Source organism: Crocuta crocuta, unplaced genomic scaffold, assembly GCF_008692635.1.
Source record: "Crocuta crocuta isolate KB4526 unplaced genomic scaffold, BGI_CrCroc_1.0 scaffold36, whole genome shotgun sequence".
Classification (NCBI taxonomy): Eukaryota; Metazoa; Chordata; class Mammalia; order Carnivora; family Hyaenidae; genus Crocuta; species Crocuta crocuta.
In genome coordinates this window covers 4,526,589-4,549,643 of record NW_027532203.1, presented here as the reverse complement: position 1 = coordinate 4,549,643, position 23,055 = coordinate 4,526,589, and the positions used below count along the sequence as shown (strand labels likewise).

General features: G+C 42.7%; 1 protein-coding gene across 1 annotated transcript in view; it reads left to right on the top strand.

The window, feature by feature from the left end:
- PHLPP1 (PH domain and leucine rich repeat protein phosphatase 1) overlaps positions 1–23,055 on the top strand; it is a 213,732-nt gene that overhangs the window by 111,555 nt on the left and 79,122 nt on the right. The window contains exon 5 of the mRNA XM_077777552.1: positions 16,282–16,448. Coding sequence (XP_077633678.1) covers positions 16,282–16,448 — 167 coding nt within the window. The remainder of the gene's footprint in view (positions 1–16,281; positions 16,449–23,055) is intronic.

Sequence of the window (23,055 nt, the reverse complement as noted above, 5' to 3'; positions counted from 1 at the left end):
TCCTCCTAGGAGAGGTGGGGGTTGGGGGCGAATTGGGGCCCAGGGGAGCAGGATGGCGGCAGGGTGGAGAAGGACTGGTGTGAGTTTCCTCTTCCGCTGATTACTACGTTGCCATTAGAAAGTGTTTGATACATGATGTCCAAGCAGAAGATGATTCACAAGCATGTACGTAGACAAGACTCAGCTTACATGTCACACAGATGTTGGTGAATGCTTCCAGGAGGGGCGAGGGGATTTTAGTTAATTACCTGAAGTTACTAGTACTAACAGGTAGTTAACTAGTAGTTAAGTGGTATTAACTAGAATGAATTTGAATTAGAACCTGAACCCCCTTTCCCTTTAGAAAGGCTCCAAATGTTCCCAGATGGTGTGGGAGTTAAGAATTTGGGTTTCAAACTAAGGTAGACTCGGCTTCCACCATTCACAGACTCTATCACTGTAAATTTCTAAATTTTAGGCTTTTTCATTTGATAAAGAGAATAGTAATAGTACTTACCTCCTAGGGCTTATGTCAGTTGTGCACATGATAGACTTATACTGATACATAGTAATTCTAACAGTATGTGTGTATTTTTGGGTGTATGAGAACGACTGACTAAATAATTTTATGGCCATCATTCCTGCTCTTACTGTAACTGATTGGCCAGATAATCTTTTTTTTTTAAGTTTATTTGTTGATTTTTGTGAGACAGCAAGCAAGCAAACAGGGAAAGTTCAGAGAGAGAGAGAGAGTGAAAGAGAATTCCAAGCAGGCCCCATGTTGTCAGCGCTGAGCACAGCATGAGGCTCGAACCTATGTACTGTGAGATCATGACCTGAGCTGAGATCAAGAGTTGGGCGCTTACCCGACAGAGCCACCCAGGTGCGCCAGACAATCTTTTTATTTAAAAAAAAAACCTTTTTAAGTGTTTATTTTTGAGAGAGAAAGAGATGGAGTATGAGTAGGGAAGGAGCAAAGAGTGGGAGGCACAGAATCGGAAGCAGGCTCCAGGCTCAGAGCTGTCAGCCCAACCTGAGGCTCAAATTTACAAACTGCAAGATTATGACCTGAGCCAAAGTTGGACCCTTACCTGACTGAGCCACCCAGGTGACCTTCAGACAATCTTTTAAAAGTATTATTTGTTTTATGTATATTTTAATGAGCTGAAGACACACGTATGCTTGATTTATCTGCACAAAGGCCCTTCTGCTGTTCTTGACAACCACAGGAGTCTTTTGGGGTTAACATAATTAAGGATGACATTGGAGAAAAAGATTTCTTCCTGAAAAGTCAGGTGTCAGGGTCAGAGAGCAGAAAGAACATCTTAGTAAATGCAGATTTTAGATATAGTGTCTTTCCTTTCTCTAGAAAAACCAGATACAAGTATTTAGAAGTTGTTAGGGTTAGTGAATGGAAGGGGAAGTGAGTTGTAAGCAGCTGGTTGAAGAGGTTAGATATTATAGAAGAAATCAGTGGGAGAACCCCTATTCATATATGAATCCCATATAAAACAGAGCCACACTCTTCTTTAAACTTTGTATACTGAGGATAATCCTGTGATGATATCTTTTTCTTTAATTCAGCATCCTGGGAGAGTAGGATGGGGCCTTTGGAAAAGGATGATGAGAAGCTCGATCCATTGGGGAATATGTGCTTGTGGGGAATTTGGCATGGTCAAGGGTGACTCTCATAAGCCACTTCTACTTCCAGCTTCCCTTTCCACTGTGCCTCTGTTCTTCCTCATGTCTGGAGGTATTAGGAAGTTCTACAGCTTAGTCACATTCAGGGTTTCTATGGAGACTTTTTCTTTTCTTATTGAGAAAACATTCACAGAATGGATTGTTTTTACATCCTGATGTTTAAATGAGATCCATTTTGATAAGAATATGAAAGAAAAACAAACCAAAAACAGAAAGGAATATGTAAGTTTCTGATTTCTTTTAATGTTTATTGATTTATTTTGAGAGAGAGAGAGAGAGAGAGACAGTGGAGGAGGGACAGAGAGAGGAAGAGAGAGAATCCCAAGCAGTCTCCATGCAGTCAGCACAGAACCTGACGTGGGGCTCCATCCCGTGTACTGTGAGATCATGACCTGAGCCAAAACTACCCGAGCCACCCAGGCCCCCCCCCGTCTTAACCATTTCAAAGTGTACAGCTCAGTGGTAGTAAGTACATTCACTTGGTTGTGCAACCATCCCCACCATCCATTTCCAGAATTTTTCTCATCTTGCAGTATTGAAACTGTACCCATTAGGACCTGAGCCAAAATCAAGATCAGATGCTTAACTGACTGAGCCACCCACGCACCCTTGAATTTCTGATCTTTAATGTCCATCCTCACTTCTGGCTGAGTAGGAGGACAAAGAGAACCAATTCTAATGATTTTTAAATTAAAATGAATTAGATAGATAATTAATTTAAAAGGACAATTCTTTATTTCACTTTATGCTTCTGGGTTTTAACTAAAAGAGAAGTGTTCATCTTTGTTCTAATTTGTTTCATTTGATTTGGGGAACATTTATACAATATTATTAATTAGAAATGTTCTATCAAGATAGGCCCTTATATACTTAATATTTTTTAAATTTAATCTTAGCACTTAATACTGCTTGCAAAAATAATACCCAGGACAGTCCCTTTAGAGTTTTTACTTTGGGATGGGTGTTAGCAGCAGATACCGTGAAGAAAATAGCTCCTTTGGGAGGATGACAATATTGATTGTAAAGTCACCCCTAAAATATTAATGCACGGCATGTTTTAAAAATTCAGTAAACATCCAGTTTGTGCGCAGTGTAAAATAGGGCTCTGTTGGCTCAGTGCAAGTCCACGTACCCAGCACATTTTCAAAGTGATGGGAAGAAGTCTGAAGGGTGGTACTGAGGCAAGAACAAGAATTTGGAAGAGCTCCTGTCCAGTGTACGAGCGTCATTATAGAAACGCTGACCTTGACGCCCCTCTTTGTGGCCCGCTTTTTGGAGCACGTTAGTTTTAGATATGTTGCTTAATTCTGTGGATTCTTTTCAGAGTTAGTCCTTATACAAATCTACAGCCTAAGCATACTTAATTTTTAATTAAGCCTTAGTCACCTCTGCAACACTGTATTGATCCCCTTTGAAGTCTGTCTCTCCGTTTCAAGGAAGATTTGTAAAAAGGGGATTCAGATCACTGATTTGGTGTTGTTCATGAATGTGTTTTTAACTTTTTATTATGGAAAATGCCAAATATTTAGAAGTAGAGATAATAGTAACACCCACATACCTATGACCCAGAGTCTACAATTATCAACTGTGACCACTTGTTACATGTATTTGTTATATGGTCCATCGTTACAAATTCATACCCCATAAGGCCACAAGTGTCTCTCCTTGTCAGTGGCTGACATGCTAGCAGTTGTCAGTGACTATGGCTATCACAATGCTTCTCTCTCCTTTCTTCCAGTATTAACCATAGTATTTTAGGTTTTTTTTTTTTTATGTTTTATTTATTTCTGAGAAAGAGAGAGAGACGGCATGAGCAGGGGAGGGTCAGAGAGGGAGATACAGAATCTGAAGTAGCCTCCAGACTCTGAGCTGTCAGCACAGAGCCTGATGTGGGGCTCAAACCCACGAACCATGAGATCATGACCTGAGCCAGAGTTGGACCCTTAACTGACTGAGCCACCCAGGCGCCATTTAACTGTAGTATTTTAATTGTAGGCCTCTTGTTTTTCATTTTTTTAAGTCACTGCGGTGAACCTTTGGTTGCCTTGATATGTTGGGTTCACTCTTAATATGCATAGTGTAGGCACCTCACGGCCACTTGTCATGCTGAGTTAAAGATCACCTGAAGCAATGAGTAAATATCGCCCTTTAAATAAAAATAAAGTGTGTGGTGAATCACAAATGAACTTTTGCTTTCACAGGCTTAAAAGGAGTGTTTTATTGTCCAGTTTCACTCAGAGAATACTTCACTAACTTCGTGAGTCAGATCACTCTAGTGTCATGGGATTAAGGTTTCCAGCATAGAGATTTGTGTCATTAGGCATAGCTGCAAGGAGCCCTGCGAGATTACGTAGTCACCTTGTACGTACCACCTGAAGTGTAGGTTAGAGGATGTGCTGCTTTTTGTCAGCATGATTTGCCACCTGTCTTCTAGGGATGTAACTGTAGTTGCTTGCATTGGGATTATAATGGTAAGAGGCTTTGTTCTCAGTACCGGCCTGCTAAGGAGTCCAGGGCTTAACGGCCCTTTTTTGGAAACTCTCACTTCACATTTTATGCCCATATTTTAGATAGAGCATTTAGGGCCATTTGACCAAGAACAATTTAGTCGGTGTGTGGTAGAATCTTAAGAAAAACCACATGACATGGATTTTAGCTTCAACTATGCACCTCCCCACCCCCCAATCCCAAGGAGATTACTCCCATACAAACTCTGTAGTGAACAGATGAGAAAAGTTTGGAAATCCAGTATATGAGTTCTTTGGGAAGAGGAAGGCTTCAAGGAGGTAATGGGCAAATTGAGTTTTGAAGGGTAAATAGGAGTTCACCACAAAGACAAGGGAAGGGCATTAAAAAAATTTTTTTTAATGTTTATTTATCTTTGAGAGAGAGACAGAGAGAGAGAGAGACAGAGTATGAGCAGGGGAGGGGCAGAGAGAAAGGGAGACACAGAATCTGAAACAGGCTCCAAGCTCTGAGCTGTCAGCACAGGTCGGGATGTGGGGCTCGAATTCACAAACCGTGAGATCATGACCTGAGCTGAAGTTGAATGCTCAACTGACTGAACCACTCAAGGGAAGGGCATTTAAAGGAAAGGGATAAATGGGGCACCTGCGTGGCTCGGTTGGCGGAACATCCAGCTCTTGATTTTGGCTCCGGTCATGATCCCAGGGTCATGGGATCAAGCTTGGTGTCAGGCTCCTCGAAGAGCATGGAACCAGCTTAGGTCTCTCTCTCTCTCTCTCTCTCTCCCCCCCTCCTCTCCCCCACTTGAATGCTTGCTCTCTCTCCCCCTCTCCCCAAAATTAAAAAAAAAAAGGAGAGGTGGCAAGTATGTACAAAGGCACAACTGTTTAAGAGATGAAAATGTAGCCATATCTCAGGTGTCTGAGCAGTGTGAAAAAGGGAAAGAACTAGAAGCGAGATAAAGTAAAAAGTGCTGACCAGTCTACCTTGTTTCCTGCTAGTTCCATGTCATTTCCTGGGGAAATCTGATTATGAGTTACTAAATATTTGTAACTAACTTTTTAACATAGTCATGGATTTGTTACGGAAAAGTTCACGTTATGGAATCCTTCTTTATTATGGTTATGAACAGTATGAAATTGGGGAACTTAGAAATTCTGCATTGAGTTTAAGCTAAAGATATAATATTTTTGGGTTACATTAAATTTTGTTTTTGTAATACATACTACTGTGATGAAGTTAGTAAAAATTATCTCTTTGCGGTTCTAATTACGCTTCACCTCATTTCCACATTGGTAATCCTGTCTACGTATTTTTTTTTTTTCCTGAGGCAACTATTGGTTCTGAAATCCTAGTTAATCTATTCCTAAAGAAGGGGTTTTTCCTTTGAGTTCTGAGTCATTTCAGCTTAAAGCCATTTAATTTTATTTTCTCCAAAGTTTTATAATCCGATTTTGTACAAGTCAAAAAATAACTAGTTTGCTTACCATATCATAACAACAAAAGAGGCATACTTTTGCCGCCGGCTTATACATTTAGCGGTTTAAACTGCTCCCACGTCCCCATCTTGCTTGCTCATGTCTTCTCACCCCCTCCGCTTCTTTCCTGGCACTCTGAGTTACCGCCCAGTTGTCACCTGCCCTGGGAGACACTGGCAGGGAGGGATGAGAGAATTCTACCCTTTCTTTATGCTGGGCACCACTCTTTTTCTAGGCTCAACTTCTAGGTCAGGACCTCAGCAAACGGAAGACACATGTTCCTCATGTGGATTCTTACCTTTAATGAAACACACTCTAGGTTCCAAGTGAGGTGCTAATAGCTGAGTTTTAGATTACAACATACTATTTTAAGATTGGGAAGGGCACTTGTAAGATAGTCACCAAGGAGGCAAATATGACTTGTTATCATTTTCTGGAATAATTAACTTAACAATTATTTGATAGTTTCTTCGAAAGCGTTCTTTAGTTTTACCTTAAATTGTAGTCATCATGAAGTGCTCTTAGTTCAGAGACTTAGAATTAAGGTTAGAAAAGGACCTTATGGACTCCCAGACTTCCTTCCCTCCGAAACACCATGTATAGTTTTTTAGATGCCTGTAGTGTCTGACCAGACAGTTCTTCCTTAGAAGTGAGCTGAAGTCTTTGTCCCTGTGGCTTCAACCCATTAATCCAGTTTTGCTGTTGGGTGCAACTCCAGATAATTCTGCTCTTTCATTTTTTAATAACCTCTGAGTAGTAAAGTTACTATGGTTTCTGTGCCCTCCTGTACCCCTTAGCAGTCTGTTTTCAGGACGAGCCTCTCTGATAAATGAGAAAAGTCCCTCTGTCACTTGGTTCTCAGGTCCCTTTTTTGGCTTCCTTTTGGGTGTTGCCTGTTGACATATGTACTTACAGATACCAACTGTTGAGCACAGATTAAGTGATCTCTTCCTTGCTTCAGACGTTCTATCCAGCAGGAAGTAGCTGTTCATCCTTGAGGCGAACACCAAAATAAAAAGAATTTTTGTTTTTCCTCCCAACTGGTTGGTATGTTTTGTTAAGAAGATCATTTAGGGGTGCCTGGGCGGCTCAGTCGGTTAAGCGTCTGACTTCATCTCAGGTCATGATCTTACGGTTCGGGACTTTGAGCCCCACGTCAGGCTCTGTGCTGACAGCTCAGAGCCTGGAGCCTGCTTCAGCTTCTGTGTCATCTTCTCTCCCTCTGCCCCTCCCCCATTCATGTTCACACACGCATACTCTCTCTGAAAAATAAATGTTAATTTTTTTTTTAAAAAGATCACTTAGCCTACTGAATTGAGGTGGTAGTGACCACAATAATGCAAATAGTAATAACAGCTAACGTTTTGGTAACTTTTTCTGTGTGCCAAGCACTCTTCTAAATGCTGTATAGTAGCCTGTGAGGTCAATACTCATTACGCCTCTAGGGTGCCGTGGGCTGTACAATGAAAGGTAGTAAGTCTTGAGGAGATACTGTCACACCCCCATTTTGCAGATGAGGGAACCGAGCTATAATGTATCCACTGCTTTGTGTAGGAAGTTCTGGTCCCATGTTCTTTTTTCTTTAATTGTACTGCCAATGTTTTACAGTGACCTGAGGGGACAAAACAAATCAAGACTCAAATGACAACTGAAGTTTACTGAAAATGTCAAAGGGAAGTACTTCACATAACACAGTGTCAGCAGAATCCAGACAGCTCAGTGGTCGAATAAAAGGTGGTTTGTCCAGCAAGTATGTTGAATGACGTGTACCGCTAGGGATGCGAGCATGGCCTCTGTGCACTAATCGTTGATCTTTTTAAAGGGTGATCAAGAGATACTTAAGAAATCTTGATTCAGATGCTTTCTGAATCATCCAAGGCAGATTAGATTGATTTATTGTTGAGGAGGCTACTTGTTTAATTCTTCAAAAACCTGTCAGGTATTGCTATACTAGGAACTTTAGGAACTTACCATCTATGATCAACCACATCTCTCTATCTGGTCATGTTTATATTATGGAGTTAAGTTATTTTAATCTGAGCATTTAGAAAATACTCAAGAGTTTAGTTTCCATTATATGTTTGCCTATTCTGGACTATCCCAATATTTGTATTGAGTTTCCTACAGCTACTCTGAAGAGTTAGATTCTTCTACCCACTGGTCTGATTTATAATTTCACAAAGTAAGGAATAGTGGAGTAATTAGAAAAATGTCATTGACCTCTTTGTGTTAAATGTCCCGGGCCTTGTATGTTACCCTTGGAACTTAAAATACAAAACAAGCAGCTTATTTCTAATAGGAGAATCATTTAAGTACACATTTACATGACTTCTTTTATCAGAAAGTTAGAATTTAAGTGTTTTTGTGGTTGGCTCTCTTTTCCCCGTGGTCAGGGAGATGCCACTTTCTCAGGTGGCCACTTTCTAAAGGGACTGTTTACACCTAGTTTGCCAATAAGGAAATGAGGAAGGAACTCTGAGTTCAGATTTGATCTCCACCCAAGCCCAGCCCTGTTTTTCTGTTGTTGCTCAGAAACACAATGGTGTGTGTGTGGAAGGGAGATAACTGCCGATGGACACGGAGCCATCCTGGGAGGCTGGCCGGGTGTCTCCTCGGGGTCTCTCAGGGTTCCCTTCGGCTCCCAGCAGGGTGACACCAGGTCTGCATTTGCAGCGCAGGCCCTGCAGTGAGCTTCCTGGACAGATGCCGTGGTCCCGTCTGCTCGTGGTGCTGAAGTGCAAGGCTCTGCCCTTGTGCCTGGAAGGCCCGTCCGTTTGTCAGGGGAGGGGAGTGTGAGTGTTGGGGTCGCGGCGGGAGCTCTGAGGTTTGTGTTTTCCGCTCGGTGTGCTCTCAGCACACCATCATGCACACCTCCTTTCCCTCCGGTCGTGTGGGCATCTGCGTCTCAGGAGACCAAGCTTTTGAAGACATAGAGGGCGTCCCTCCAGGACCAGGTGTGGGGCCTGCTTCGTACAGGCAGCTGACAACCATATGAGGGCTCGCTCGTCTCCATATCCCCGGTGCCCCTGGCTACGAAGTGGTCAGGATATGAGGCGGAGCTCTTCTTCTGAATTTCTTAGTATTCTTTTTTTCTGTATTGATATAGCCTGCCGCTTTAACAGTGCTTTAACAAAATTGGCACCATGGCATGCTCCTGTTAGTGTGTTAATTACTCATAATTTATTATTGTTAGATTTTATTAATGTACCAAAGTTTCCTTCAGCTGTTAAGCACATTTTATAAAATGGTAGTGTTAGTACAGGATGAAGTAAAGAGATGTTGTTGTGTAAAGGTCGGGTCAATTTAAGGCATTTCTTCTATATTTGTAGAATTTAAAGAAAAAAAATTTTTTTGAGAGAGAGAGAGAGGGGGAGAGTCAGAGAGAGAGGGAGACACAGAATCCGAAGAGAGGCTCCAGGCTCTGAGCCAGCTGTCAGCACAGAGCCCGACACGGGGCTCAAACCCATGAACCATGAGATCATGACCCGAGCTGGAGTCGGACACTTAACCGACTGGTTAAGACAGGCGCCCCTAGAACTTTTTTTAAAGAAATGATGAATCTCATGTTGTAGAGCAGTGATAGTTTGAATTTTATTAATGTTGGAAGCTTTGGTTTGATATAAAGTGTTTTTAAAACTATTGATGAGGATGAAGTTAGAAATAAGTTGCTAGAATGCTTAGCCATTAAAGACTAATAAACACTTGTCTAAATTTATATTCTCCTCCCTCATGCCTTCCCAAAACATTTTTTAGGCAGTGAGGATTAAAACTAGGTCAGTTAAGAGGTTAAGAATTTTTTATGGACGTATCATAAACTCCCCAGAGACTATTCCTGTAGCCAGGGTGTGGTGGTGTGGTGTCCCAGCCACTGAAGGCCTCACTGGAGCAATTAATGACTTGTTATGCGGGTGTATAGCAGTCTTTGACTTCACACCCGCAGAATTACTTATGCTATTTCAGCCACTTTGACCAAGGCTTTTAGGGTCATTTTGCTTCATTTTGAGCATGTTTGGCACATAATAAGGATAAATACTACTTCACTAAAGTATAGTGGTAACAACAATAAAAAGTCCCATGATGGTGTTTCTGAACTTTCCCTTGCTAATAAAAGATGATCGCCCATTACATGAACATTAAGAATAATGGGAATAATGCAGAGGACAGTCCTGTTGCAAGGGAAGATGATTACTGCAGAAGCGTAGTGAGGAACGGTTAGGAGAGGAGAGAGAGGTTGGTTTAGAAACATAACTCAGCTAGATTCAGAGCAGAGACCATTTTTGACAGGAGCGTCCTAAAGACTTGCCAAGAAACAACTGAGGAAGGTGTTGAGCTGAGTAGCATGTTAGAAATATCTGGAAGGCCAGTAGATATTCTGAAAAGTTTGCTGTACACATTACCATTCTTATGTTTGCCCTGTGGTGTTCTCTGGGGGGAATAGTTTGAGGACCAAATGAACTTTTTTTTCTTCCCCACACATGTTTACAAGTAATAGGGAAAAGAAGACAACCTGAGAAGGTGGTTGATTTCATGTTCACTTTAATGTGCCTTCCACAGTGTGTAGGTTCATGGCGGGGGTGGGGGAGGGGAATCCCATTTAATTCACCCTTGTTTTAAACATTTTCTTTTACTAAGTATATTTATTTATTTTGAGTGAGAGAGAATGCACATGGGCGTGCACATAAGCGAGGGAAGGGCAGAGAGAGAGCAGGCTTCTCATTTGTCAGCGTGGAGCCTGATATGGGGCTCAAAGCCATGAACCATGAGATCATGACCTACGCCGAAACGAAGAGCCAGGCTCTTACCCAGCTGAGCCACCCGGGTGCCCCTCTAACTCTGTCATCCCTAAAAAAAAATTTGTTGTTAATTCAGACTAGCACTGTTTTCCCTATCCACAGTTACACTGAACTGAACTTCTAAAACTTGACAACTTGAATCCCTTCATGTGTGGTTCATGGGGTGGTCAGTGAGCTGCACAACTAGTGTAATGTTCTGCGTCTGCCTAAGTGAGGCCCACCTGTGTAACTGCTCACGCGGCCAGAACAGTTGACTGTGCTGTAGTGCTTTCTTACGAGTTCGTACCATGTTGTAGCTGCGGACGTTGGTCAAGGGATACTAGGTCTACAGAGCCCCTCCTGACTTTTTTAAAATGAGAAAAGTGTTATTTATCGCAGCTCGTTAAATTTGTCAGGGCAGGTATTATTTATTCCACTTCATTGATGAGGGAATGGAAAGACAGACGAAGTGACTTACCCAGAGCCACGTGGCTGGGAAGTGGCAGAATTGTTACGCCCTGAATATTGTTAAGACTGTGACTTGTCTCCTGTGTGTCACATTCCTTGAGTCTCAACTCTGTCTTCACTGTTCTGAGGTCAGGAGGTGTAATGGAAGTGCAGTAGCTTTTGCCAAAAGGATTCTATATTCTAATCGTGAGCTCCCTTGAGGTCCCTTTCTGTAACAAAGCTTTGAGGCGATTTCTGCTTGTGCCTGTTGTTTTCACTGTCTTTCCAAATTTCTATAACCCTTTAAACTTTTCCTGTAACCTTTTAAAATACAACTAGGTGTTCGCCAGGTGGCTTCACCGCTGCCCGGCTGGACAAGCTGTGTAGGTAGGAGTGGGCAGAGCCCATGGTGTCAAGGAATGGTGCCCCCCTGCCCCAGAGCTTCACCCCTTCCCTGAAATCTGTGGTCAGCAGCTGGTCTCTGCTTCTCTCCAGAAGGACTGTCTTCTGCCACTGCTCTTCCTGAGGTGAGGCTTAAGCTTCTCCTAGGGATGACATCTGATACTCTGTGGTCAAAGGGGTTCTGTTATTATGTTATCAGGAGACTTACAGGTACAGGCCCCCATTCAGACTCGGCTCCTGCTACTGCTTTAACCGTGTGACCACGGGCACACTCTGTGCCTCAGTTTTACCTTCATCTTTGAAATGAGGATAAACCATTACTGTACTGAGTTGTTGTAAAGATTACGTATAATGTCTGCAGCAGCTAGTAGAGGATCTCTCACAGCTGAAGCACCCCCCAAATGTTAGCTGTTATTATTGTTATTACTACTTTAAAAAAAGAGTAAGGGCACCCGGGTGGCTCAGTCAGTTAAGGGTCCGACTTCAGCTCGGGTCATGATCTCATGGTTTGTGAGTTCAAGCCCCGTGTCAGGCTCTGTGCTGACAGCTCAGAGCCTGGAGCCTGCTTCGGATTCTGTGTCTCCCTCTGTCTCTGCCCCTCCCCTGCTCATGCTCTGTCTGTCTGTCTCTCTGCCTCTCTGCCTCTCTCTCTGTCTCTCTCAAAAAAAAAAATTTTTAAAAAAAAGAATAATAAAAGGCTACTTGCTCCGAGGTGTATCCAGGTGGCTTTCTGATTTATTTTTATTACTTATTTAGGTCTTTCTTGTGAAGGATCTTAGTTTTAATAGGTGCTGTGTATGTGGGTCACAGCGTCTTTAGGTCCAGCTGGTAGCTTTTCCATCTGGGGTTCAAGCAAAACCGCTTCGTGGCATGGTCCTTATGTGCCCAGGCTGCTCGGGGGTGGAAGCCCTGATGTCCCCCCACTTTGTTGCAGGGACTGGGAAGAGGTGCAACTCGCGCTAGCTCTTAGGGTCCCCTCGGCAGCTCCCTGCCCTGCTGCGATCATTTCTGTCCCTGCCGCAGCCACCCCCCACTCTGCCACGGCTCCCACAGGCTGCTTGTGCTGGAGGCAGCCTTGTTAATGTGGTTCCTTCCCCCTTGTTTACAGCAGCAACAGCTTGTGGTCCAGAATGAGGAATGGACTCAAATCCCACTTGACATTTAATCATTATCTTTAGTTGCCCAGAGAGTATTTAGTGTGATGCTTCAGTCGAAATAGAAGTTATCTTCTTCAAAGTAGTCTCCGTGTGAAAGAGTACACAGGGTGGGTCACATGTGAGCTGGCGACGAAGGAGGGGTTGTAAAGTAGTTCAAGGACTATTCTTCTGGCACATACTTCTCTGAGGTCTCACCAAGTGCTCAGCATGGGTGTATCAGTGAACAAAATAGTCAAGAGTCCCTGCCCTCGGGGAGACAGAGACTTTTCAGAACTTTCCACGCCTCCCATTTTTCCCACATTAAAAGGCAGAGTGGGTACAGTGCCCTAAAAGTCCCTGAAGGATTTGGTGCCCACGCCCATTCCCCCTACCTTTCTGATCTCGTCACAGGCCATTCTCCCCTTACCTTACCAGTCTCCATGCTGTTCCTCGAACATGCCAGGCACATCCTTTTCTAGTTTCCAGGGCCTTTCCGCTTGCTGCTTCCTCTGCCTGGAGCATTCTTCTAGACATATCCTTTCAGCTACCTTCCTCATGTCCATCATATCTAAATGTAACCTTTTCAGTGAGGCCCACCCTGACCAACCTATTTAAATATAACCTACCCCCTTCCCAACAATCCTGGCCCCATTTTCCTTGCTCTATTTTCTATAGTATTTTCCAGTTTTTAACATAGAATTTACTTACAGATTCTAAGTAAAAAGAAGGCAGAGATCTTCATTTTGTTTACTGAAGGCATACCACGTGCTTACCTAGGTCAGTTAATTGGCACATAGTAGGTATTCAGTAAACATGGTGAATGAATAAAAATGAAAAGTACTCTGGAAAAAATTATGAAAGGTGTATTAGTTTCCAAATTAACCATATCTTGGTGGCTTTAAAACAACAGGAATTTGTGCAGTTCTAGAGGCAAGAAACCCAAAAGCAAGATGTTGGTGGGACCCTCCTCATTTTGGAGGCTCTAGGGGAGAATCCATTCCTCCCTCTTCCAGCTTCTGGTGGCTCCAAGCATTCTTTAGCTTGTGGCCCATGCTACTGCGCCTCTGCCCCCATGGTCACATTGACATCTTCTGTCTGAAAACTCCCTCCACCTCTCTCTCTCTCACAGGGATACATATAACCACACTTAGGGCCCATCCGCATAATCCAGGAGACGCACCTCCCGTCAAGATCCTTAATCACAGCTTTCCTCATACAGGGTAATAGTCACTCTTGCTATATAAGATAATATTTACAGATTCCAGGGATTAGGATGGGGAAATCTGTGTTTCGCTCTGCCTCAGATCCTTCCTGGGACCACCGTTCAGCCCATCGCAGTAGGTTAAGGAGACCCTTTGGTTACAAGCTGACTTGCGGTCCCTGGCATACCGGCCAGTGGAACACTGGATGCAAGGAAAACCAAAAGACTGCTCTCATCTGTTTTCTTCTTTCTTACTGAAACGTTAATTGAAGTTACGTTTTGTTTTCATGTTTCACGTTAAACACACACACACATGCACAGAGAAGAGCAAAAAGGATAATATTACAGTTTCCACGTACTTGTCTTCCCAGCTGTTAACATATTTCCATAGTTCCTTCATATCTTCCGTTGTCCCTCTTATAAGGAAATAATCATTTCAGATGACTCCAGATCTCCTGTCTCCCCATTCTTATGTCCTTTTTCCTCCCTACCCACATAGAAGCATTTGGTATCAGTAATTTGGGACGTGACCAGTGTATGGTTTATGTGGTTAAAAGTTACCCCTGTGTAACTGTTCGTACCTAGTATATGGAGGGGTGTGTGTTTGTGTTTTCTCTCTCTCTCCTGGCTGCAGAGTATACACATCCCAGAGAAGGCCTCTGGTTAGCCTACCTTGGGTCACGTGCCAGTCAGTAGCTGTTGCCTCAGTCCGTGGGCTCAGGTGCTGGGGTACTCTGATTGCTCGTGCCTGGCGTGCATGCCTACTACCCCTGCAACCGGGGGCGGCGTGCTTCGTTTGCAGCTCCGTCAGGGTCTCCCGTGTTGGAAGGATTGCTGCAAGAGGAAGTGGGGAAAGGATGTGGGGCAGACAGAAACACAGAGTTCCACTCGAGTTTCAGGTTTGAGCTTGGACATTAGGTCCTCAGAGAAGCCTTCCCTGACTTCTTAGATCATGCTGTGTCCCTTGCACGTACAGTTACTGTAGCCATTATCATGTGGTGCCTTCATTTCCCCTCCTCCTCTTGAGCTGTGGCCCTGCAGGGCCGAGACTGCGTCTGCCTCGTTCCCTGTCGTACTGCCAGAGATGTAAGGTCTGGCGTGCCTTTGCATGCTCAACACATATGGACCTTAGGTCCTGCGAGCAGGTTATGTGGTGCATTTGCACCTGGCTTTCAGGGCCATTACATGCCCCAGGGCTCTTGTTACGTCTTTTGGTGTATATGGGTGAGTGGCCCTGATTGGGATTTTCTTTTTTCCATGTGTGGAAAACAATTTCTTCACTTTCTTATTTAATAGTGAAAATACAAGGAAAGATATAATTGCTAAAATGCGAACTCAGACTTCCTCTGTCAGGTCTTTGAGTTGAGCCCTGCCAAGCCTTTCCCACCCCTGTCTCCCCTTAGCTCTCCTGTGTGCACCGTAATTTCTTTCTAACCTCAAATGGGCCGTCAGCAGAATGGGTTTTATGCACATTCACTTCTGAGTACCTTTTTAGCATCAGGAGAACTTGGATTTCAGTAGATAGAGGATGTCAATCATTCTGTTTGGAAGGAGGAGGAGTAAGTAGTAATAATGGTGACCGTGCGGCAGCCGCCACTTGCTGAATGCTGTTTCTGGGCCGGCGTGTAGATGCAGGTGTGGTCCTGGTGTCTGTTACACAGATGAGAAAACTGGAGTTTGGGGGGCTCACTGATCTGTTCACACCCTCTCAGCCGGGAGCTGGGAGTCCCAGTCCTGAGGACCCCGCCCTGCCGCCTTCTGTAACTGGGAGACACAAGGCTGGAGTTTGGTAATAGAAAGGGACATTTGACTGATCACAGATAAGGAGTGGAGTTTCTGCCGTAAAGCTTTGGTGAACGTAAAGAGCATGAGGGAGAATCAACCCAGATCTTAGAATAATACTCCGGTGGCCTCTGTGAGGAGAGAAGGAGCCAAGGTATGTGTAAGTGGGGCTGCAGCCACATGCCCAGGCATAAAGTGGCACCACGTGACCTGGATTTTGGAGAAAGCCTTTGAGAAATACAGGTCATCCAGCGCTTTTTCTGCCTCCTGCATGCCGGCTGCTCTGCAGCCTGGGACCCTGGCCACGGCAGGGGTCGTTTAGCCGGGGAGACTTGCATGGAGCAAAGCACAGGGAATTTTATGAGCATCTCACTGAAGCTCTGTGGGAGAGACAACCAGAGAACTGAGAGCAAGCACACAGTGGAGTCCGATCAGACCCTACCGGTGTCACGAAAGATGTGTGTACAAGGACATGGACTCTGCTTTTCTTCATTTGTGCTGTTTTAATTCAGTCTGTGCAAGGGCTCTGATAGGTTTCATCTGGACCTTAGTGTCCATCTCCTAACCCTGTGTTTACTCTGAAGGCTTATGGTGAATGCGTTCAGGAGCTTAACCCCTACAGTTGGGGGAGATGACTGACGTCACTGAACCCGATAGGATAGTCTGTGCTCTTTGTAACCTGTCTTCCGCACTAGGTTACCGTGAGTACCTTCCAGGCAGGGACGTGGTTTTCTGCATTTAGTATGGGACTCCATTCTGTATGAAGTAAATACTCTACTGGCTTCTATTTGGGCTACATGTGCCCCTTGCACAGTAGGCCTGTGTTCCCTAGGGGGTTATCGTATTTCTGTCCATAGAGGGCATCTGTAGGATGAATGGATGGCATTAAAATCGGGCTGGGTTTTGTGTGTCTGCAGGTGGCTTCGCAGCGCATTAGCTCAGTGGACCTCTCCTGCTGTAGCCTGGAGCACCTGCCCGCCAACCTCTTCTACAGCCAAGACCTCACGCACCTCAACTTGAAACAAAACTTCCTAAGGCAAAACCCCTGCCTGCCCAGTGCCAGGGGCCTCAGTGAACTGCAAAGGTAAGCATAGCAAAATGGGTAGATAATTAGAAGAGGAGACAGTGTCAGCCTCTTTGCTGCTTCTGGAATATTTGGACTTCAACCAAAGTGGGTAAACTTTCTCTTTTAGAGGGTGGGGTGATAGGACTTTATTAAGTGAGGACATTGTCAATTTCATTCTGGAAACTTTTTCAAGGTCCCTGCCTTTGAAACAAGTGATTTATGATATTCATTAACTGGATAGATCTGTGTAAGAAGAATGTTTCTCTGGAAAACACTTCTGTTTCTTAACCTTTCTGTGGCAAGTTTGTTATTTGGTGTCTTCCAAACTGCAGAGGTTTGATCAGATTAAATTATTTCTTTTGAAATATATATAAAGGTGAGTGTTTTTTGTTTTTTTTTTTTTTTTCTGTGAGAAGACATTTTCCTAGCAGTTTAAGAACTAAGGTTTATATCCACTAACACCATGCCCTCTGGGTGATTGGTGTGTGGCTTTTGAGAGTCAAATGTTAAGGTGCCTGGGTGGCTCAGTCTTTTAACTGTGCTGACAGCTCAGAGCCCGGAGCCTGCTTCGTATTCTGTGTTTTCATCTCTCTCTGCCCCTCCCCTGTTAATGCTCTCTCTCTCTCTCTCTCTCTCTCTCTCAAAAATGAATTTAAAAATTTTTAATAAAAAAAAGTAAAATATTAAGTGAAAAGGGTCTGCTCCTTTATAACTGGAGAGAAGGGATTTGAGTGTACCTAAAACAGGTTTAAGAATTTCCTGTATTCATTTCTTTTTTAGAGCAGTGATCATTCTTGATTCTCTGGTAAATTAAGCCTCTGAGACTTATATATTTATTGAAGATAAATGAGACTATAACTGCAGAAGAATGTAACTTTAAATAATGAATTTTTCATTTTTTCTAAATGAATGCTAATGATCCGATGGTAACTTACCACTGTGATTATGTGTTTGTGGTTTTTAACACCCAGAAAGATTAACATAGTAAGTATTTATTATAAAGCTTGTGCAGGTATGTAGTTGAAAAGAGAAGAGTATTATAATTATCTTTTCAGATTATTGTGAATAGTCTTCTTTGATACTATACCAGAACTTGACAAGTGGTCATTTCTTAAATGTTGGTTCCAGTATGGAACTCAAAACCTTGTTGTTGAACTTTAAAAATTTCTTTTATATTAGGTTCTGTTGATCTTTTCTTGCACTTTGAATGGATCCTTGCCCAGATTGCATTTTACTGTATTAGTTATTGGTCTTTGGGAAAATACTGGGTCATTAGATAATGCAGAATTCCAAACGTTAACACATTTTATTGTGCAATTTCAAGACATCACAGTTGTTAATATCACCACTGATCTCATCAGAAAAATCTTTTAAGTATTAGGAAGCTGTCAAGTTCACAGCAGAAACAAATCTTCCAAAATTTTGATTTGTAATTTGGAAGCTTGACGACTATCCTTGGCAACAACTACTGTCAGTTGTTTCTCCTGAAATGACCTTCCCACTTGAGTGTTGTAGAGAAAATGTCTGCCAAACACCCACATCTGGATAGCGGGTTGGTCAGTTGTCCTTCCACATAAAATAGGTATTCCTGGAGTTATTAACTCATTTGGCTCACGGCTCAAATAATCATGCATGTGTTTTCTTTGAGATAGGCATCCTACTGTAGTACACAGCAGAGATGCCTTTTATGTGCTTCCTGTTTTATCACGCAGAAAATAAAGGAGATGTGTACTCATGGGTCAAGATGCAGTGCAAATAATTTTCTGTTACATCATAAAGGACATTTTTTTAATGTTTATTTTCACGAGAGAACACAGGTAGGGGAGGGGCAGAGACAGTGAGAGAGACACAGAATCTGAGGGAGACACAGAATCTGAGAGAGACACAGATTCTGGAACGGTGAAATCATGACCTGAGCCAAGGTCGGACGCGTAACTGACTGGGCCACTGAGGCAACGCTCATGAAGGGCATTTTTAAGTAAAAATAGCATTACAGACTATTATTTGTTTTGAACGGAAGTATAGTTGACATCTATTTGTTTCGGGTGTACCACGTCATGGTCTGACCACTGGATTCATTACAAAACTACATGCGTTACTATAAACGTCACCACAAGTTACCCGCTGTCACTATTCCATCTGTACACTATTACAGGGCTATTGACTGTATGCCCTGTGCTGTATACAGATTAGTTTAAAGAGTATGTTTGCTGTGACTGCCAGGCAGAGCAGAATACAGTGACACGTGGCAGGCGGGTGCTGCACTGAACTGGTCATTTAGGCAGTTAGAACTCCAACCAGGGTGTTGTGCTCAAGGACCTCCTCCTTATCGTTCCCTGGAGCTGATGGACACGAGAAGAGGAAACCACAGTGGAATCCTTGAACTTGGGTTTTTATATGCCCTATGTATTGATAATAATGCTTTTACTGACACTACTATAATAAACTTACTATGTTTTTTTTTTTTTTGCCTAAGTGTCAACTACATCATGATTCAGTCTGTTTTTGAGGTTTGAAATGATTTTGAAATATTTTTGTGTATTTCATAACACTGTAGGCTTCTGAACTTCCATTCCAGAGCATCAAGAACTCCTAAGACACCAACAAAGAGGCGGTAGAATTCATTCAAACCATTGCTTTCATCTTAGAGATGAGTGGATGGGATGTTACCTGACGAATTCAGATTAATGGTTACGTGCTGTGAGGCAGTTAGTTAGGAGGATAGGATTAGGGAATGGTCTGAAGACGGTTTCAGCTATACTCATAGTGTTTATTTCTTTAAAAAAAATTAGATGGGGGGCGAGGGAAAGGGGAAAATCGGTGATGGGCACTGAGGAGGGCACTTGTTGGGATGAGCACTGGGTGTTGTATGTAAGCGATGAATATCGGGAATCTACCCCCAAAACCAAGAACACACTTTACATACCATAAAGTGCAAAAGATTTATACGATGTGAAGAAAAACCAGAGTTACACACCGTATGTTAGCCAATTTGACAATAAATTATATTAAAAAATCAATAAAATAGAATAAAAAGGAGAGGCAATTATGACAAAAATGTTAATATTTGGAAAAGCTGAATAGTGGATACTTGAATGATCATTATCATCTTCCATATTATTCTATTTGCGTGTTTCATAATAATTCCAAAATTAAAACCTAAACACAAAATCAAAGTGCTTCTAATTCCACGGGGGCATGTGACACTCCCAAGGAGCCAGCATTTGGGGACTAAACCCAGAAATATGCAGGTGAACAGATATTTGGGGCGTTGCCCTGCCTGTTAATTAGTTCTTTCCGAGTTTCCCGATTGGCCCTCTGTCTCTGTTGATTCTACATCTATACGTTTCTTTTCTACGCTTGCTTCTCCTGTGCTCCCCGTCTCTCAGCACACAGCCCCCCCCTCCCCCCCAGTGCCAGAGGAAGCACTCCTCCCCTGTCACCGGGACAAGGCGGCCATTTTCCTGCTGCCGGCCATGCTCTCCAGCTCTCTTGCCTGCTGTTTCATACATTCCTTGGTTTTGTTTCATAGTTTAAAAATTTAAACTTTTTTTTCCATCAAATATCCTATGTAGATTTTTTAAAGATTGTAATAAACTTATTATACTAAGAAACTTTGACTTATAGAGAATTCTTATAAGACTCACGTAACAAGAAATTGGTGCCTGGGACTCCAGCCCGTGCTTCTACCCCAGTCCTGCTCCCCAGGCGACTGCCTCTGAGTCTTTTGGCTCTTTTTGCTGTTTTCCTCCATCTTCTGGAATACTCTGTATATACTGCTATTTTAGCATTTTTTGTTACGGGGCACTATATGCTGACTTCTTACTATGGAAGGTGAAGATGTAACCCTTTTTCATTGCCATGCCCTATGTACAAACTGCTGCTTCACCCATGAACAGGTATCAGCTTTGATTGTCCTTATTGTGAGCCTGGAGCTGGGGCCCACAGCGGACCCCTCAAACGCCGGGGCTCTGCCTGCTTTCTTGTGCTGCCCGGAGAGTAGCCTCTCACTGGTGTGCTTTCCTGTTTCTCTGGCCTTCCTAAGTTTTCTGACAGCACTCTAGCATTCCTCTTGACACCTTTTCCTTGGACACTTCTGTTCTCCTAGAGTCAGGGTGGGGACTGGCCCTGTGGGCCTGATGCACAGCTGTTGTCTGGGGTGACCTCCTGGCACTGAGCTGGTAGCTCTGTCCGTGTCTCCCCTGTGTTGCACCCGTAGTTTTCTGACATCTAGTAACTTGAAGAAAGACGTGGTCTCCTCCCTCTTTTTAATGGAATATCTTCCTGAGAAAGGAGACGTGGGAGACCAGTTCATTCGACACTCTGCAGATCTGAAAATATTTTTCTCTCCCACTTGAGTTGGCTTCTTCTTGAGTTGTCTGGCTTCTACGTAGGTAAACAAGTGTCCCTAGAATTTTGAAGCCAGCGCACCATTATTTTCTAGCCTCTACCGTTGCTATTAAAAAGTGATATGCTATTCTGATTCCTCTCTTTGTATGTCACGTGACCTTTTTTCTGTCTTTTTTGTTTGTTTTAAGTAACTTCCAAAAGATTTTAGGATATTCCTTTTATGGCACTCTATTAATTTCAGACATTATGACAAACCCTCGATCTGCAAAAAGGTAAAGATATGCCTTTCAGTTCTGGAAAACTTTCTCATTATGTTTTTTTGATAATCTTCTCCACTGCCTTGGTTTTCTCTTTTCTTTCTATGAATTCCTGTTCAGACTTCCTTGTTTGTCCTCTGATTTTCCTTCGCCTTTGTCTTACAGCCCAATTTCTTGGTGAGTGTTCTCTGCTACATCTCAACTCCTCTGAATTTCTGCTGTGTTTAGTTTTTAAGAGCTCTTGTTCGTTTTTTTATTTGTGTGCATTTAATAGCATTGTCTCCTTTTTTTCCCCCATGGGTGCATTTCTTCCGTTTCTGAGGACATGAAGTTTATTTATTTACGTATTTATTTCCTTCTTGTGCTGCCTTGATGTGTTTTTCTCCTGTTTGCGTAGGTGTCTGACTTCTGTGTTAGAAATGTAGCTACGTGGTGATCCTTTGCTCTCTGTTCCTATTTGATGGTGAGTCACTGAAACGTGAATTGGGTACCATGACATATGGGCAGGGTTTCACTGCCACACAGCTTCCCAGCCGTGGCTCTCAGGGGTGAGCCTGTAGTTTGACTGGGGGACTTCCAAAGACAACATCTGTGGCTCTTTTCCCGAGGGCACGTCAGCTTTAGTTGAGAGGAATCCTTTGGTCTTCTCCGTGGGCAGTGAGTGCCAAGATGCACGAAGCAGAGTGGGGAAGAGAGCTGGAATCACAGGCTTTAGTGTGTGGATTTTTAATTGATTCCTGTTTTCATAACAGTGTTTTCTACTAGGCCTGAGGTCTTTGAGCCAAAGACTCTCTGGTTCAGTTTCTTCTAGGGAATAAACTATCTTCTGCCGGAAACAGGGAGAGAATCTGGGGTCTAACTCCTCCTTATATAACCATATGCAGTCTTGCTGTAGAAGTAGAACAAAACCATGGAGAAGGTCCAAGTATGAGTGTACACTTCAGTGTGTTTTCACAAAGTGAGCTGCTGTTGTGTTGCCCTTTGGAAAACAAATGGGCTTTAAATTTATTTTTTCCCACCACATACTACTCTGAAATGTTTGTCCCCCCACCCCCATTGTCAAGAAATATTTTATTGCAGAGTTCTCAAAGTAACAAATTTGTAAGTACAGTATACACAGGCGCACACACACACACATGTACTTTGTGCTAGGAATTGAAATCATATATTTTTAAAACTTCTGTTTATTCTCCAGGAAGCATTAATACAGCTATTCTATGTCAATACAGTTAATATGGCCGATTTGAGATATGCTGAGTATTTAGTTGCTTATTTTTTATTTGTGTGTTTAGGAAATTTGTGCTAATTTCTAGTGCATGTTTCACAGCAGATATGTTAGAGAGGTCTCAGAGGGGAACTTACTGCGTTTTTATCTAAATCTCAAGGAATGAATTTTTAGATCCTCAGAATTAGGGCAGATATCCAGGGAGTTACTTAAGTACAATGCATTAATAACAGGTCAGAGTTCTGTCACTTTTTCTCTTACCCACATGTCCCCTTAATTTTTCTTCCTGTTGGAAATTTCTTGCCTGAAAAAAAATGAGCTATTTTCACAGAACATGTATGTTGGTATTTGCAGCAGTATTCTAAATCTGGGAAGATGGCATGCTGATGTACACACATAGGCCAGCAGTTTCAGAGGGAAAACATTGTTCTTGGAACTACCACTGTTTGTTTTTCCTTTGTTGGCATTGGAACTCTTCAAGTTCGTATTCAAAATACAGAGGAGAGGCAAAATCAGACTAATTTTTGGTAGTTTAATGGCTTCTTTCCTGATTATATATGTTACTATTAACTATAGTGCATCTTTTACCTCTACTTTGTTATTAGATAGTACTTCACATACATTAACTAGATCCCCATTTAGATGACCCAGATGGTGTTAGTACCAAGATTATTATTATTTGCAGTGGATATTTCTTTAAAATACAACATAATAATTTTCTTTGTAAAGTCAATGAAGAGGACAACTCTTTTGCTGGTTATCTTTTTGAGAAAGAGAATAAATGAACCTAAGA